Below are 14,280 nucleotides of genomic sequence, written 5' to 3' on the forward strand. Positions count from 1 at the left end.
GTGATTTTATTAGCATACAATTTCCCACTTAGTAACCCTCAGTCACACAGTCATAAAATTACAATTGTCAAAAAAAAGAATATGTAACCCTCTCCCCAAAATAGGGCACAAGGATTTGCAAATCTTGTACCCCAAGGTTTGTCAGCGGGACAACCAGCACCAAAACCATCGCTGGCATAATCATGTGTAATTTTGGGAATGTTGTATTAATGTGAAATTTCTGAAATGTCACCAGTATGCCATATTGCGTACATATGCTGCGTTCACAGACCCACTTTTCTGCAGAAACACATGAACAACGCAAATGTCCAGAATGTGAGTGGCTGATTAAATATGAATTAATTCTGTTATGTATTTTTGTAGATGTAACTGGTTTTGAACAATAATATACCTTCAAAATCATACGAAACTTTCACTCCCATAAGTAAGATCTGACAGGTTGGGCATAAATAAGGAGAGTCTTTTTGTTGGTTGGCAAACAGTTTCGGCATAATCAAATGCTGTACACAAGGAAATCAACACTTGGGTGACCCTCTCTCAAAGTGATTCTTAAAGCTTTATATCTGTTGATAACATAGGCTTTGTCAACAGTTGCACAAGTCGCTGAAGGGACACCTAAAAAGAAAGATGACATACTTTTGGACATTTTTTCCTGCACAATTTTAGCTTCATTTAAATATACTATTTTAATAGTGATAGAGCACACTCCCTTCAGGATACACTGCAGTGATTGCCAGAATACTCACTACAGGACCGTGTCTCATGATCTGAATAACACTTGGTTGTAGTTAGTTATGAAGTAGATCACTGGGCTATCACTTGAGTAATTATGAACTCAAATAAAGGCTAACAACTTTGTATACGGCTCTGGCTCAGGGGAACACAAAATGACTGAATAACCAAGCAAGCCTGATTAGACACGGGGCCTCTTGTATCGTACAAAAAATAATGATGACTGGTACTGCCAGCTAGCCAAACCGTACTGTGAGCCCCTTTATTGGCGTACTGCAGTCAGAGGCAGGTCCTTACCTTTAACTTTAAGGTAGTGGCCTCCAAATCTGTATGCTTCAAAGTTGAGCGATAGGGGTGTATTTGATTGATCAAGGAAAATGTCCACCTTGTTGAGCTCTATCCCTTTCCTTTCGAAAGCTGGCAGCAAAACTTCACTGAAAGGCAGAGAGCAAAGAATATCAGTGAAAATAATGTGTATATCTACATATAATATACCAAGTTGCATTCATTCTTCATACACAAATTAGACGCACATTATGTTGCAGGAATATATTGACTTGGGAGCGTTATAAGCCTAAAACGCAGCGGATAGCCATTCCAAAATGCTAGGTATTGATACCATTGGTACCATTAGTCGGGGTGCCTATTCAGGGTGGTCACTTCAGGCTCTCAGGTTAAGTTCATTACATTTTATGTCAGAATTTGCTAATTGGGCCTGCAGCATCACAGTACTATTCTGCGGTTGGTGGCACATTTCAGGTAAGGGTGACCCGTTATGTCATGCCAGCTATGAAACGATGGACAGAACGGGGACATATTCATACATGTTTTTTTTAATGTGGAATCCTATTATTTGTAGTTGTGCACAAATCTTTGATTGCAGATTAACTCAAATCAATGCAATTATAAACAGCGGTGAGAGCATCAGAAGCTCCTTGATGCAGTAAACGCACATGGTGCAAACGTGGTTAATCAGTTAAAAAGGCAATACAAAGAGCTACTTCAACATGCATAGAAAAAAAATCACAATTGATTACATTGTGCACTGGTCCAGTGCGCTAAAGTGCATTATGAATAGTAAATAGCTGGTCACCCCTGCGATGTGGGCCTCTACTATAGGTTGGTGATGGCTTTTGGCCCCGAAGTCTGACAGATCAGTGAACCTAGGTTATAGCCATAGTATTTTGAATGTAAAAATTTGTAAAAATAAAACAAGTTAAACTAAAACAGCAAAATAAAATAGTGCCCTCAGATGGCCTGCTATAAAGTTTGGAATGTATGTGAAGGGCCGCTTTTTTAGCTAGTTTATAAGAAGGGGCTGAATTAAAGATGCAGTCCTGCTTCACTGCCAGTAATTTGCTAAAATGGCCAATGGCAGGGTCAGACGTGAAGTAGTCAGGTTCAGGTTTCTGGATTGCACATCCTGAACTTGAAGCATCAACACCGGCCCCCGCGGCCCCTCCTCTTTCCCGCCATTATCCCATCACCATTTGTACTGAAGAGGGAGGGAGAGATGTTGAATCCCGAGTCTCAAAGTACGTTGGAGTTAACAAATGTATCAGTCAACTTTAGTGTGTACAGAACTAATTCAGAAACCTTTTATTGGCCTGGCTGGCCAGTGAAAGTGCCCCAGTAAGCCCCTGGAGTGATTAGTTGCTATTCTTGCGCCAGCTGCCTTGACCCCAGTGGCGCCACATCGTCCAGTTGATTTTGCCTATTAAGTAAAGATACTTGTAATTCAATGAAGCTCTCGTCTGCTTCCCCTTTCCAAGAAACACACCAGAATGTCACAATCCTTGCAGAGAGATTCCATTCTGAAAGGTCAGCTCCAAGGCAAGTCGGACAATACACTCATCCCAAAATTTAAGAATATTCGAATGCCGGTCAGTGTGTGCCGTCTGCAGTACATTCATTGCAACGTCTAGCCGCTGCATTCGAGTCCATGGGGAATTTTCAACATGCTCTTCTTTGTTCTTATCATTTTTATGACACAGACTAGGGATGCTTATTTTACATGACATATCAAACCAAAACTACAGGGACCTTAATAAAAGAGCGGCGTGAAGTCCAAAAACTAAATGCAACAGTACATTACGTCAAATACAACATTTCAATATTTGATTGTATTTATAAAGACAATGTAATTAGGAAAATGCCGAGGAAAGCTGAAAAGGGCTAGATAGCGTGCATGCTGAAGACAATAAGTTGGAGATAGTGGTAGCAGTGGGAACAGACAGGGCAGAAAGCAAAGCTGGAGAGACCTAAAGTATTAAAGAAGAGGGATGCCAGGATTAGTAAATAGTACATAAAATCAAGCATTGGCAAAGTGAATGGGTTTGGTATGCAAGCTTGCAAATTGTATTTGTATTATTTCTGAAAACACATGCATCATGCCCAAAACAATTATTTAACAAAAATTAAAGAGTGGCCCAACAGCCCCAACACAACTGCCCCAGCACTGCAGTTCACTTATTTTCAGAAGGCTGTGCACATGTGATGAGCCATATTACTCTCACTCACAGCCAGTGAATTAAGCGGGCCGGCCAATGGCCACATACTGTATGGTGTGGGTGGTGGAATCAAAACATGAGTAAGGCGACCTTTTAGTCTGATTTATTTTTTTCTGACATTGTCTAAATTATAAGCATTATAACATTAGTTTCTGAACTAACACGTAATATAGTCCTGACGTGTGCCAGTTATACACGTATCCAGTTTTTGTATTTCAATTTAGACCTTCTAATGATAATAATCCTGTGCAATTTAGTGCCTTGGGGTTATTCCCCTCCCAAATATGGCCGCCATCTGCATTTTGTCCTTTCTCAGTGTCTAGTATCTTCCTTGTGGAAGGTCGATTCATGAGTCCTTCTATCCTTTCCATGACCTTTCTTCCTCCTTAAGGCTCTGCTCACCAACCGAGCCCCACAGTTCCGGGAGCATCGAGCTGGTGTAGGTGGTTCCGCAAGACGTGGACACTTCGAAAGTAAGTGTTTCAATTCTTTCTTTCCTGACTTGTGCCAGTTTGTCGGTATTTTAATAGTTAAGTCCCATTTTAGGGACCCGACATTACATTCTTGACGCGTGTAATCCGTACCGCGGTACACAGTCCCGGTAGTGTTTTCAGACACGCCTTTTTTTGCTATTAGCCTGCACCGCGAGTTTTACCCCTCGCTATTTGCTATTTTTTGCCCAAAGGAATTCACAGATATCGAGCATCTTACTAACTTTACATATAACATCCATTTCTGGTTCAATTTTATATTACCAATTATAAATCTTGTTGAACCGCTTCACAGAAGGGTACTTACCATCCGGCAATTAATTGCTCTGTGCCTAGATGTTTATACAAGATGTTTCCCTGCATTTTTGGGAGGCTATGAACCAATGTGGACACTCCATTTATTAGAATGGTTGTTCATGTAGTCCTTGCCTATAACAATTACATTTAGCTTGTTGCAATGAATACTGACACGTCTAGATATCCAGTAGGAGAAGGCTTAGATTGTATATCCTATACAACATGGATACATGACTACCAGGAGGGTGACACTGGTTTAACCTACAATTGACATAATAGATGCCTTTAACTTAACAGTGCTCTATTCTATATCTATACACTTGGACTGCATTGGACCACGCAAGCTTGGTGCTTTACCCGATGGGGCCCATCCACTATTATGAGGAGGGTAAGCACATTTGGCATATCTGCCTTCTTGTATATTTTTTTCACCCGATTTTCTTGCACATCACGGAAGGGAGATTTCACGAGTGTGCTGCTTTAATTTATTGACACTGTGCACACAATTGATTGTTCTCTATCTGTTTATGATTCATGCTTTTTGTTCTATATTCTAAGTTCCTGTTTAATGTGATTTTCCCGAGTATGGTTTAGATAACTTGAGGATTAGGTAGGTGTACGGTCATGAAGAATCGCACTAGATCATATAGACTAACAAGAGAGAAACATGTTTCCCATGATTTAAAAGTAGTACAGAGGACCCTGTACTTACTTTCACTATACTCCAAATTCAGAGATTTAGTGAACTACCAGCATTTTTTGTTTATTTTATGGGGAGTTTAGACCTTATCTTATTCCCTACCCACATTCTTGTTTTTAATCATGACAGAGGTCAGATATCTCAATAAATTACGTTCTACCTCTAGTCATTTTTAACAGTATTTCCTTTGCATACCAATCCTACACACATTGACCAGCTAGTTACCATCATTAAAAGATCTCCGGCAAAGAGCCCCTCCGTGGGGCCCGTCAGGCATTGCAGTGCCGGCCTGACGAGGAGCATAGCCCAATGATGAAGCATGTCACCAAATGGTGAGTGAGGGCTCTTGCTCCAAAAGATTTGGATTTCCAGGAACCTGTGAATTATAGGAACTTATTCCTTCAGTGAAACTGTGTATATCTTTAGATTTATATAGGAAGCAAAACATGAACAGCCCAGAGGTTGAGGATGAAGAATACTGCTTGAGAGCCCTTGTACATATTTTCATTATGATTTTTTGAAATCATAAGGCTGGCTAAACAGCTGAAGACCTAAAAAAACGCTAGGCAGGCAAAATAAATTGGGTTTACTGAGATAATGGCTAGAAGGAAAATGAAGGAGGTCAAAGGAGGATAAAACGAGCAGCAAAGGCAGAAGATGAAAGAGACAGATATACCAAAAAAGTAATAGAGAAGAAGGACTGTAAGATCAAAGACAGGAAGACTGAGTAAGCCATGGAGAGAATGTGGCTAGAAGACAAGGTGAGAAAAGGTAAAGGCGTGATAAGGAGCAGAGGAAATGGGGACGTCTAAGAGACCTGAGATATAATTGTAGAGGAACTTTGGAAAATAAAATATTAAGGAAAAAGGTAATGAACAAAGAAGAAAATGTGAAAGAAGATATAAAGGGAAGAAGTAGATGATTGGAATAGTGTTGAAAAAGAAGGAAGAATAAGAAAAGTTATTAAGAAAGGGAAAGGTCATTGATACGGAGTAGACAAATGTAAAAATAAAGCCAAAAAAGAGGGTGTGAAAAGAGTGCGGTGAATGATGTGAAACAACTTTGAGAGAGAGTGAAAGAAATGGAGCAAACACAAGAATATATTTTGTAAAAAAATATTGTAGCTGGTGGGGGAAAAGGGAGAAAGTGGAACAGAGATAACGGATGCTGGAAAATCTATGAAGAGATTAAAATTGGTAAGATGGTTTAATTATTTATTTTAATTTGTGTGGCTCCAAGACTCATGACTAACTTAATCATCTACCTTTTAAGGCTTTTATAAATATATTACCCCTTTTAGCATTCAACTGTGTGCCATGAGAGCACTATTAACTCTGAGAGGCCCAGTGTCTATGCTTAAACCAAATTGACCTGAATCCAAAATGTTATTCTTGTTTTTAAATAAGTGGTTGAGGAACATTCAATCATAATTTAGGAATTTAAATGGCTCTTTAGATCAAGTCTGTCATGACAGCTGCAAGAAACCGTCTGAAAGCCTCCTGATACTCATATGGGCAAACCTTTCTCCACAACCTTCTGCCGCAGACATGAATGAAGCAACTGAAGACACCTGCTTTTGTGATGGTTTCATAAGAGAGGTCAAAAGCTGGCGAAAAGTGGTAATAGTTGACACAATTCAGGAAAGTTTGCCAAAGTTGGAAGTAGAACGTGTGAGCTAGCAAGGGCATGCGCCTCTTTGTTGTGGTACCTGCAAACTGTTTACATCACAAACATTTTCTACATCTGTACCTAACTTTAGGTTTAGTCAAAGCACTTGATGAAAGTGGTCAAGGTAGCATGCAACATTAGGTGGCCAAAGTGAATGCTGCTATTTCACCAGCCAACCATTTCAGAAAACCATAGGGAGTAGAAGAAGGTATGCACACAGCTACTTTTGCTCCTTGGGAAGGTCAACTGTACCACAGTTTTTGCTACACTCTACTGACATCTTTATTTAATGAAAGGAGTTGAGGGCAAGGCACATCACAGAACATTCTCGGAATAATCACTAAATGTTCAATGCAAGACATTTGGTAATCATAAACAACCAATAATAAATTATCAACAATTACCCAAGTGATTTCTTCTTCATGGCTGGGACGATCTCAGTTTCAATATCCACAGTCAAATCAAATTTCAGTGTGAAACATTCTTTACTTGGGTCCTGTGTAGAGAGGTTAACACACAGAGAAAAAAATACACGTTTTTACACTTTTTAGGGAAAACCGATTGTGCCAAGAAAAATCACTAGATGTGTTGTCCCATCCTACATTTTGTACCATGTGATATATGCGGAGCACATGAACAATAACAAAATTACAAAGGTGATTCACGGGTACATAAACATTTCTATACCAACGCTAAAGTGCTATGTCTCACTTCTAGTAAGAGCCATGATCGAGAACACCGGATTTGAAATCCGATTATTCACTCTTCCTAAATCAGAACAGTAAAAATCTTTCTCTGAAGTCTGTGTTATAACAAAAACTGCTCCATCACCACTCCTGGAGTCCCAAAGGTGGCACTGCAATGGTAGAGGAAAGTCTAACATCTCTCATCCCCTCTGTCCTGCCTCTCCTGGGTCTCCTGGGTCTCCCAGACCCGGCAGAGGCACATGAACGCCCGTGGTCCCCCTGCCTCGCCAACTGGTGTCTTCTCTGCCTGCCTTGGATCTCTGCAGATCTGGGGCTGACAGTGGACTGTAGCCCACTCAGGCCGGGTGCAGCTCTCCACTCTCACTGGGAGAGCAGAGCATTGCTTCAGAAGGCGAGTAGGGACAAGCCCTAATGGCAGGATGCCATAAATGTGTTTGGAACTGGGATGGGATATCGAAGTTGGACACAGAGGGGAGCAGGAGGACCGTGTTTTTTCTCTTTTGGATCAAATCCCTACAGTCATGCACACAGAAGTATTTTCTTAAAGGTTAAGTGTGGAAAGACCATCATTTACATGTCAAAAAGTGAACTTAAGAAAGGTTGTGAAATGTGCTATGGTGATTCATTTGCAGTGCTCTCTTGCTTTGTAGCTAGGCATGGGTAATACAAACCTACAAACATACCGAGAGGGCTACTTTAGTTAGATCAATGGAATTAGCACAATAATTAATACAATGATGATTATAATCATTTTAGGAAGAATATTTGTACAGTAAACAAGGTTTGCCGCTATAGACAAAGATTTGGATAGCTTTCCTTATTTCAGTGGTCAGATAGGTGGGCCCTAGATTGAAAGTACCAGCAATATCTACTTTCTTTTTCAATATAAAGGAAGACAAAAGGAATTGGCTATGTACAACAAATGCAGCATAATAACGAACTTATTTGCCCATTTACAAGGATGGGAACCTAACGAAGCAGGAAAGGAAACTGCAATTAACTTCTTCTTTTATATTCGAATGTGTCTCTCTGCCCAGCTTCCATTTCACTCAGTTTTGATCCATGAATCTCTCCTCCATCCCTACATTGCCAACGATCTCACCTCCTCTATCCTGTCCCTCTTTGTAGCTTACTCCATCTTATGAATCTTTGCCCCGCCCCCCCCCCCATCGATGTTCTCACTGCATGTCTCCTCTTATTTAATCTAGTCCTAATTTGGCTTCCGGTTCCTTTCATATATTTATCTCTAAGTCAGTCTACCTTTTTTTCTATTTTTATTTCTCTCACCAACAACCTCTAACTCTCCTCCATTTACATCACTTCTCTCAGACGTCCCTTCGCTCATTTCTTCCACTTTCGCAGCCTCAATGCTTGTCCCTTCTTTCCACATGCCTACTGCAATTTGACCCTTTCTGATTCTTCGAATACACATCTAAATTCTCTCTCTCTCACAGTGTAATTCACCTTTCCCTTGGGGATTCCTACCTCAATTTCTGTTTTTTAAAATGCTTAGGAAGTCTGTCCTCTATAAAGTATAGCATGCTTTTTGCATACCCAGTTGGATAGGCCCAGCCATGCATGGGAATGGGTACTTTCTAAAAACATATCTTCTGGGGGAGGGCAGGATCCAGATGAGTAATACTTCTCAATGTCTCTTGTAGGCATAAATGTCTCATTCATAAACCTGTGAAGCAGGAGGCTTGAAAGAGAGACCCCTCTCTTTATGGATGTAATAAAGCATGCTCTAGCGACAGAGTGGGGAGAAACGTGAGAGAATGAGCCACACCACACACACCACTGCACAAGCAGCCTGACCACGAAACCTTAGTAAGCATAGTGGCAGTGGATTCCATCATGTGAGTGGGGGAGTTGTTCAGCGTGTGACCACGGAGACTAGAATAGAAACTATTGGCAGCTGCTGTCAGCTCTGGAAGACCTTGGACAAGAGGGTACTTAAAAGAGGGAAGTGTTATGGAAATGTTTTAAAACAAGTGCTTCACGGTTGGAATGCTTGTGACATCTACTCATGCTTTAAAAACATCCACCGGTTCCTTTTAGTGCCATGCAGTTGGGTGACATATTACAGTTTTCATTAATTGAAAACGTTCGTTAAAGCCTCCATGATTATGCCAGTGCACAAATTATTTCAGGTTTTGTATTCTAGGAAGGCTGTAATTTTGTAACATTTGCAAAAATCTATATACAGGGAGTGGAAGTAGGTAGAACACGATAGTTCCAGGGCTGGAATGCCCTGTCAGTCATATGCACACTCATACAAGTTTAAGACTTTCCACCAACTTTTCCGCAGTCTGTTTATACATTGGAAAAAGCTGGATACACATTACTGGAAATGTACAGTGACCGGAGTAAAACTTTTTTTGTAGTTGGAAAAAAGTGGCGTATGGAAACTGGATTCGCAATTGCTCACCAGATTTTCACGTGAGCAAATATCTGCATGTATACTTACTCATGAAAAAATGAAAATCATAAAACTTTATTAAGAGCATTATGAAAGTTGTAATTCTGAACCAATACAAGGACATTTTATACCTGTGGGATCACTTTTATGACTTTGACTTATGACTTTGTTGAAGTACTGCGCCCCTAATTTATTTTCATTTTCCCTATGATGGTTTTACAGTAACTCCATGTATGTTTTCTTCTTTTAATATTGGCATCGAACTAACAAGTTTTTTTAAAATGATGAGCGGAGAAATTATACTTAAAGTTGCACGATAGCTTAGCAAAACTGTCAAGTTGCAAATAAGTTTTTTAAAATTTTAGTTTGAAAGCAAGTAATCACTGATCTTGCTTTCATGCTACTGCATTTAAATATGAAAAATCAGGGAGAAATCTGGAAACTATAAAAATAGCCTCAAGTTGTTTCATTTTGGCAACATATGTACATGTTGGTATACTGGAAACAGAGTCAGTAAAGCAAGCTATGCTCACATTTTCTTAGAGCGCTCACACATTTAGTGAAGGATTTTGCATTAATGAACCATATATAGAAGTGTGAACAACTTGTAAGTATGGAGACATATATTGCTTTAGTATCAATCCTTTTTCAAGGATCCCTATTGTTAGCATTAGCTGCCTTAATTAGCAGCCAAAATGTTTGTGCTGCTGTTGGTTGGGCCTAGTTGACCAGTGGAAAGCAAGAAAACGTGTAGGAAGAGGGTGAGCTAATTCAGAGTCCGGAAATGGCCCCTTTAGAGTACCATTTGAGCCTTCACCCCATTTGCAATATCTCCAATATTTGCTTTCCACCTCATATCTATCTTTTATCTAAATAGATCCATTACCTACGGGCTCTCCCCTTCTACATAGCCTCACTCTATTTAATCTCATCTCCCATCTCTATTGTCCTCCATCTCAATGTGTCTCTATATTTGCCTTCTTCTCCTAGCCACTTGCATTTGTCATCTAACTTTTCTGCCCCCTTTAGCCTTTTCCTATTACCCCGTTTCTCTACCCACTCTTAATTTTCCCTCTTTTACTCACTCACTCTCCACATGCTAGCTTTCTTGTTCCCTTCCATCCCCTCGATTTCGCCCACTGGTTATCTTGCTCCAGTCTTATTTTTCAACTCTTTTAGCATAATGTATCCATCACTTCTTATTCTCTATCTATTGCACATTCTTCATATCCCCCTTCTCTTCACTTAGCACATATTTTGACACATAGGCAACAATTGGGCAATGGTGCTAGCCTAACACAGAAAGGTCTGCATACTATTTTCTATCCATACCTTTTTGGGGAGTGGAGCAAACAGCATTGGTAAGATCGTTGGAGGGTAGGGGCTGACGTGGGAAGATGGTTACGATATACAAAGCAAGATTAGCAACCTTGAAAATCAAAATAAATTTTGACAATCAGATGCACAAGCAATTTTTATAAATGTAGAAAACCAGCAACCATTAGGAAAACAACCCTGTGATGCTGTCAGTCGATGCTAAAGAACGCTTTAATCAAAACTACGTAATATTATACATTAAGGTAACATAAGTCCACTAATGAAACATAATATGACATGTGACTGCCAGAAGGCATCACCAACTAGTAAACATTATATTGAGCCTCAGTACGGAACCATAAGATTTTCCTTTCAAATCACATCATATTGCCCATTATTGACAGGAAACATTTATTAAAATATGCCTTACGAATGTCCAGCAACAGCCGATAATAAGGTCTGTCAATGCCACGACACTGTTCATCATGTAGACACTGGAAGATACATCCGTGCCATGGACTACTTTCCATCATCTGTTCAGGATACTGTACAGCACTTGTACAGACACTTTCCATCAGTAGAACATATTGTCAACCAATGCCACATGATATCTCACCGGAACACTTTACTGTGCAACAAAGCCAATCAATACTGTGTGTCACCTGAGGTCAAAAATACAACAATGCTAATCAGTGCTGTGAAGTGCCATCTTTCAGTACCAGTGTACATTATCTATCTGTGCTCAAAGGGGCACATGGGATGAGTATAAAGAGACACAGCACCCCCATGCTTAACCATCAGTTGTGTCAGTTTGGGTGAAGAAGTAAATGGTATCAGAGAATATGCCAGGCCCTTGCCGTTTGTAGTCTTCCGCACTAGTGGGGAAAATGGATGGCAAAGGGAAGCAGAGGGTATGTCATAGTTCACCTCAGCAGCATGCCAACGGTATTGTGACCAAGACCTGCTTCATGTAAATTGCAAACAGAAGAAATGTGTACGGTTCCCCCGCCTGGCTCTTTGAAGCCAGGAAGAGACATACATACTGAACAGTGGTTAAAAGACAGTCATTTCTCTCCTGCGCCCAAGAATGGGTAACCGGTTAGGAATTATTTCTAAAAACTAATATGTCAGTGTGAGTTCCTGCAGCACTCTGAAACACAACACAGAGGATGCTTTGGGGCAACAGAAAATAAGACCTACAAAACACCAAAGGACTAACAAGCATTTGCAATGCAATCGGTCTCGCATTTGCTAGAGTTTGAGCTATTGGCGTTGTATATGACAATGATTTTTACCCATGTGTGTTGGTTTAGAATGGAGTGGATGTATGTGGTGTGGAGTTATGCAAGTTATATTCCGTTGTGTTATGTTATGGTACGTTGTGTAATGCTGTACTATGTTGTCTTATGCTGTGTTATGTTGTGTTATGTAATGCTATTTTGTGTTATGTTATGTTATCATATGTTTTGTTATGGTATGTTGTCTTGTGTTGTGTTATGCTTGGCTATGTTTTGTTATGCTGCGTTATGCTATGTTATGTTGTGTTATGTTATGCTATGGTATGCTATGCTATATTGTGTTATATTGTGCTATAGTATGCTATACTATGCTATATTGTGTTATATTGTGCTATGGTATGCTATGTTGTGTTATGTTGTATTATGTTGTGTTATGTTATACTATGTTGTGTTAGGTTATTTTATGTTGCGTTGGTATGCTATACTGTGTTATGTTATGCTATGCTACCTTGTCTTATGCTATGCTATGTTGTGTTATGTTATGCTATGTTGTGTTGTATTGTATGTTATGCTGTGTTGGGTTATACTGTATTTTACGCTTTCCTATGCTATCTTGTGTTATGTTATGCTATGTTGTATTATGCTATGCTGTGGTATGTTATGCTATGCTATGCTGTGTTATGTTGTGGTATGTTAGGCGATGCTATGTTGTAGTATGCTATGTTATGTTGTGTTGTTATGTTATGCTGTGCTAGGTTGTGTTATGTTATACTATGTTGTGTTATGTTATGCAATGTTGTGTTATGTTATGTTGTGTTATGCTATGCAATGTTGTGTTAAATTATGCTATGCTTTGTGTCAGCTGAAGGGACAGGAAACTCAATCTGCCATGCTAGGACGGAATAACCACCAGGCAGCAGGCACTTTATTTTTTGTTTACTTTGTGAACCTCTATAACGTGATCGAGGCCCCCCAAGAGCGGAATATAAGGGGCGCGACAGCATAAAAAATATACAGAATAAAGAGGCTTATCTTATTTTCAAGAGGGTCGAAGTAAAGTTAAAAGTACATTGTATCAATTCAAAATATTCTGAATAAACAGTTAGGATTCCTACAACGAGTTCATGGTGTTGTGCCTGTTCGCCCTGTGAGCGCCATTGATGCCATGCAGCGAGAAGCAGCGAGACAAAAGAAAAAAATATAGTTTGCCCACGCTGAAATTTATCGGCAAAAGTGCAATTATCCATGTAACAGGGGCAGTCTGTAAGGCGTGATAAAAACAGCCTCAAGGTACAAAGCATTTACCAACAACATCAAGTGAGTTCTGAAAGGCAAGTCCACGAACAATTAAAAGTGATGGGCGTGAGATGAGCGTGGTTAAAAGCCCACAATACTAACAACAGGTCAAAGCGCTTGTGGGCTCAACCTAAAAATGTGTCCGATCCCCACAGATCAGACCTTGTGAGACCTGTACGGTTGGTGACAGCCCAGCTGCTTCACTTGTCCAGCCTACCTGCGGCCAGTGAGCGTGCACCAGTAAGAGGAAAACAAGTAAGGGGTGAAATAGCATTAGCTCACTCTAATGTCCTTCGGTTCTAGGCTTCACCACTGAATCAGTACAATACCGGATGTGTTTACCGAAAATCGAGTTTGCCACATTTTGTCCATAATTCCATATTTACAGTCGAGTAACAATTGACATGATGTATTTGGCGTCATAAACAGCAAACTGTTGACACTGCATGCCGTAGAAATGCAATAAGTAACTGAACTGATATCACAAGCCCGCATAAGGTAAATGGGTTTGAGTGATGGTATGCTGGTTAAAATGTCATATGACACATTTCAGCACTTGCCCGCCATTTTATAGACTTGCTCAATAACAGCGCAATAGAAGCACACCTTTAAGTAGGGCTCCTTGTCCACCGTTGGCTAACGGCATGCTATATTGAGCATCACTGAAAAACACGGTAGCAGGTGCAACCTAAATCCCAAAAGCACCTTTTACGTGCACTCAGCATTGTACATGTATTGGTGCCCATGGTGGTGCTACCACACGTTTAATTTATATTGGAAAAAATAAGGGGAAGAGCACAAGGAGTTTCTTAGGAGCCTGCCACCGGTGCAGCCAAGTTCTGGGATTGCTAAATACCAAGACTACCAGCTCCCAACTCCACGTCTGGCCTCTTTCTTCCACCACC

General features: G+C 40.2%; 1 protein-coding gene across 3 annotated transcripts in view; it reads right to left on the bottom strand.

Annotated features, from left to right (window-relative positions):
• PLEKHG5 (pleckstrin homology and RhoGEF domain containing G5) overlaps positions 1-14,280 on the bottom strand; it is an 834,379-nt gene that overhangs the window by 187,443 nt on the left and 632,656 nt on the right. For all 3 annotated transcript variants that reach the window (XM_069240015.1, XM_069240016.1, XM_069240018.1), the window contains 2 exons: positions 6,803-6,894; positions 1,030-1,166 (listed from right to left, as the gene is read on the bottom strand). In XM_069240015.1, the coding sequence (XP_069096116.1) occupies positions 1,030-1,166; positions 6,803-6,894 (229 nt within the window). The remainder of the gene's footprint in view (positions 1-1,029; positions 1,167-6,802; positions 6,895-14,280) is intronic.

The sequence above is a fragment of the Pleurodeles waltl genome, chromosome 6 (genome assembly GCF_031143425.1).
Source record: "Pleurodeles waltl isolate 20211129_DDA chromosome 6, aPleWal1.hap1.20221129, whole genome shotgun sequence".
NCBI classification, from domain to species: domain Eukaryota; kingdom Metazoa; phylum Chordata; class Amphibia; order Caudata; family Salamandridae; genus Pleurodeles; species Pleurodeles waltl.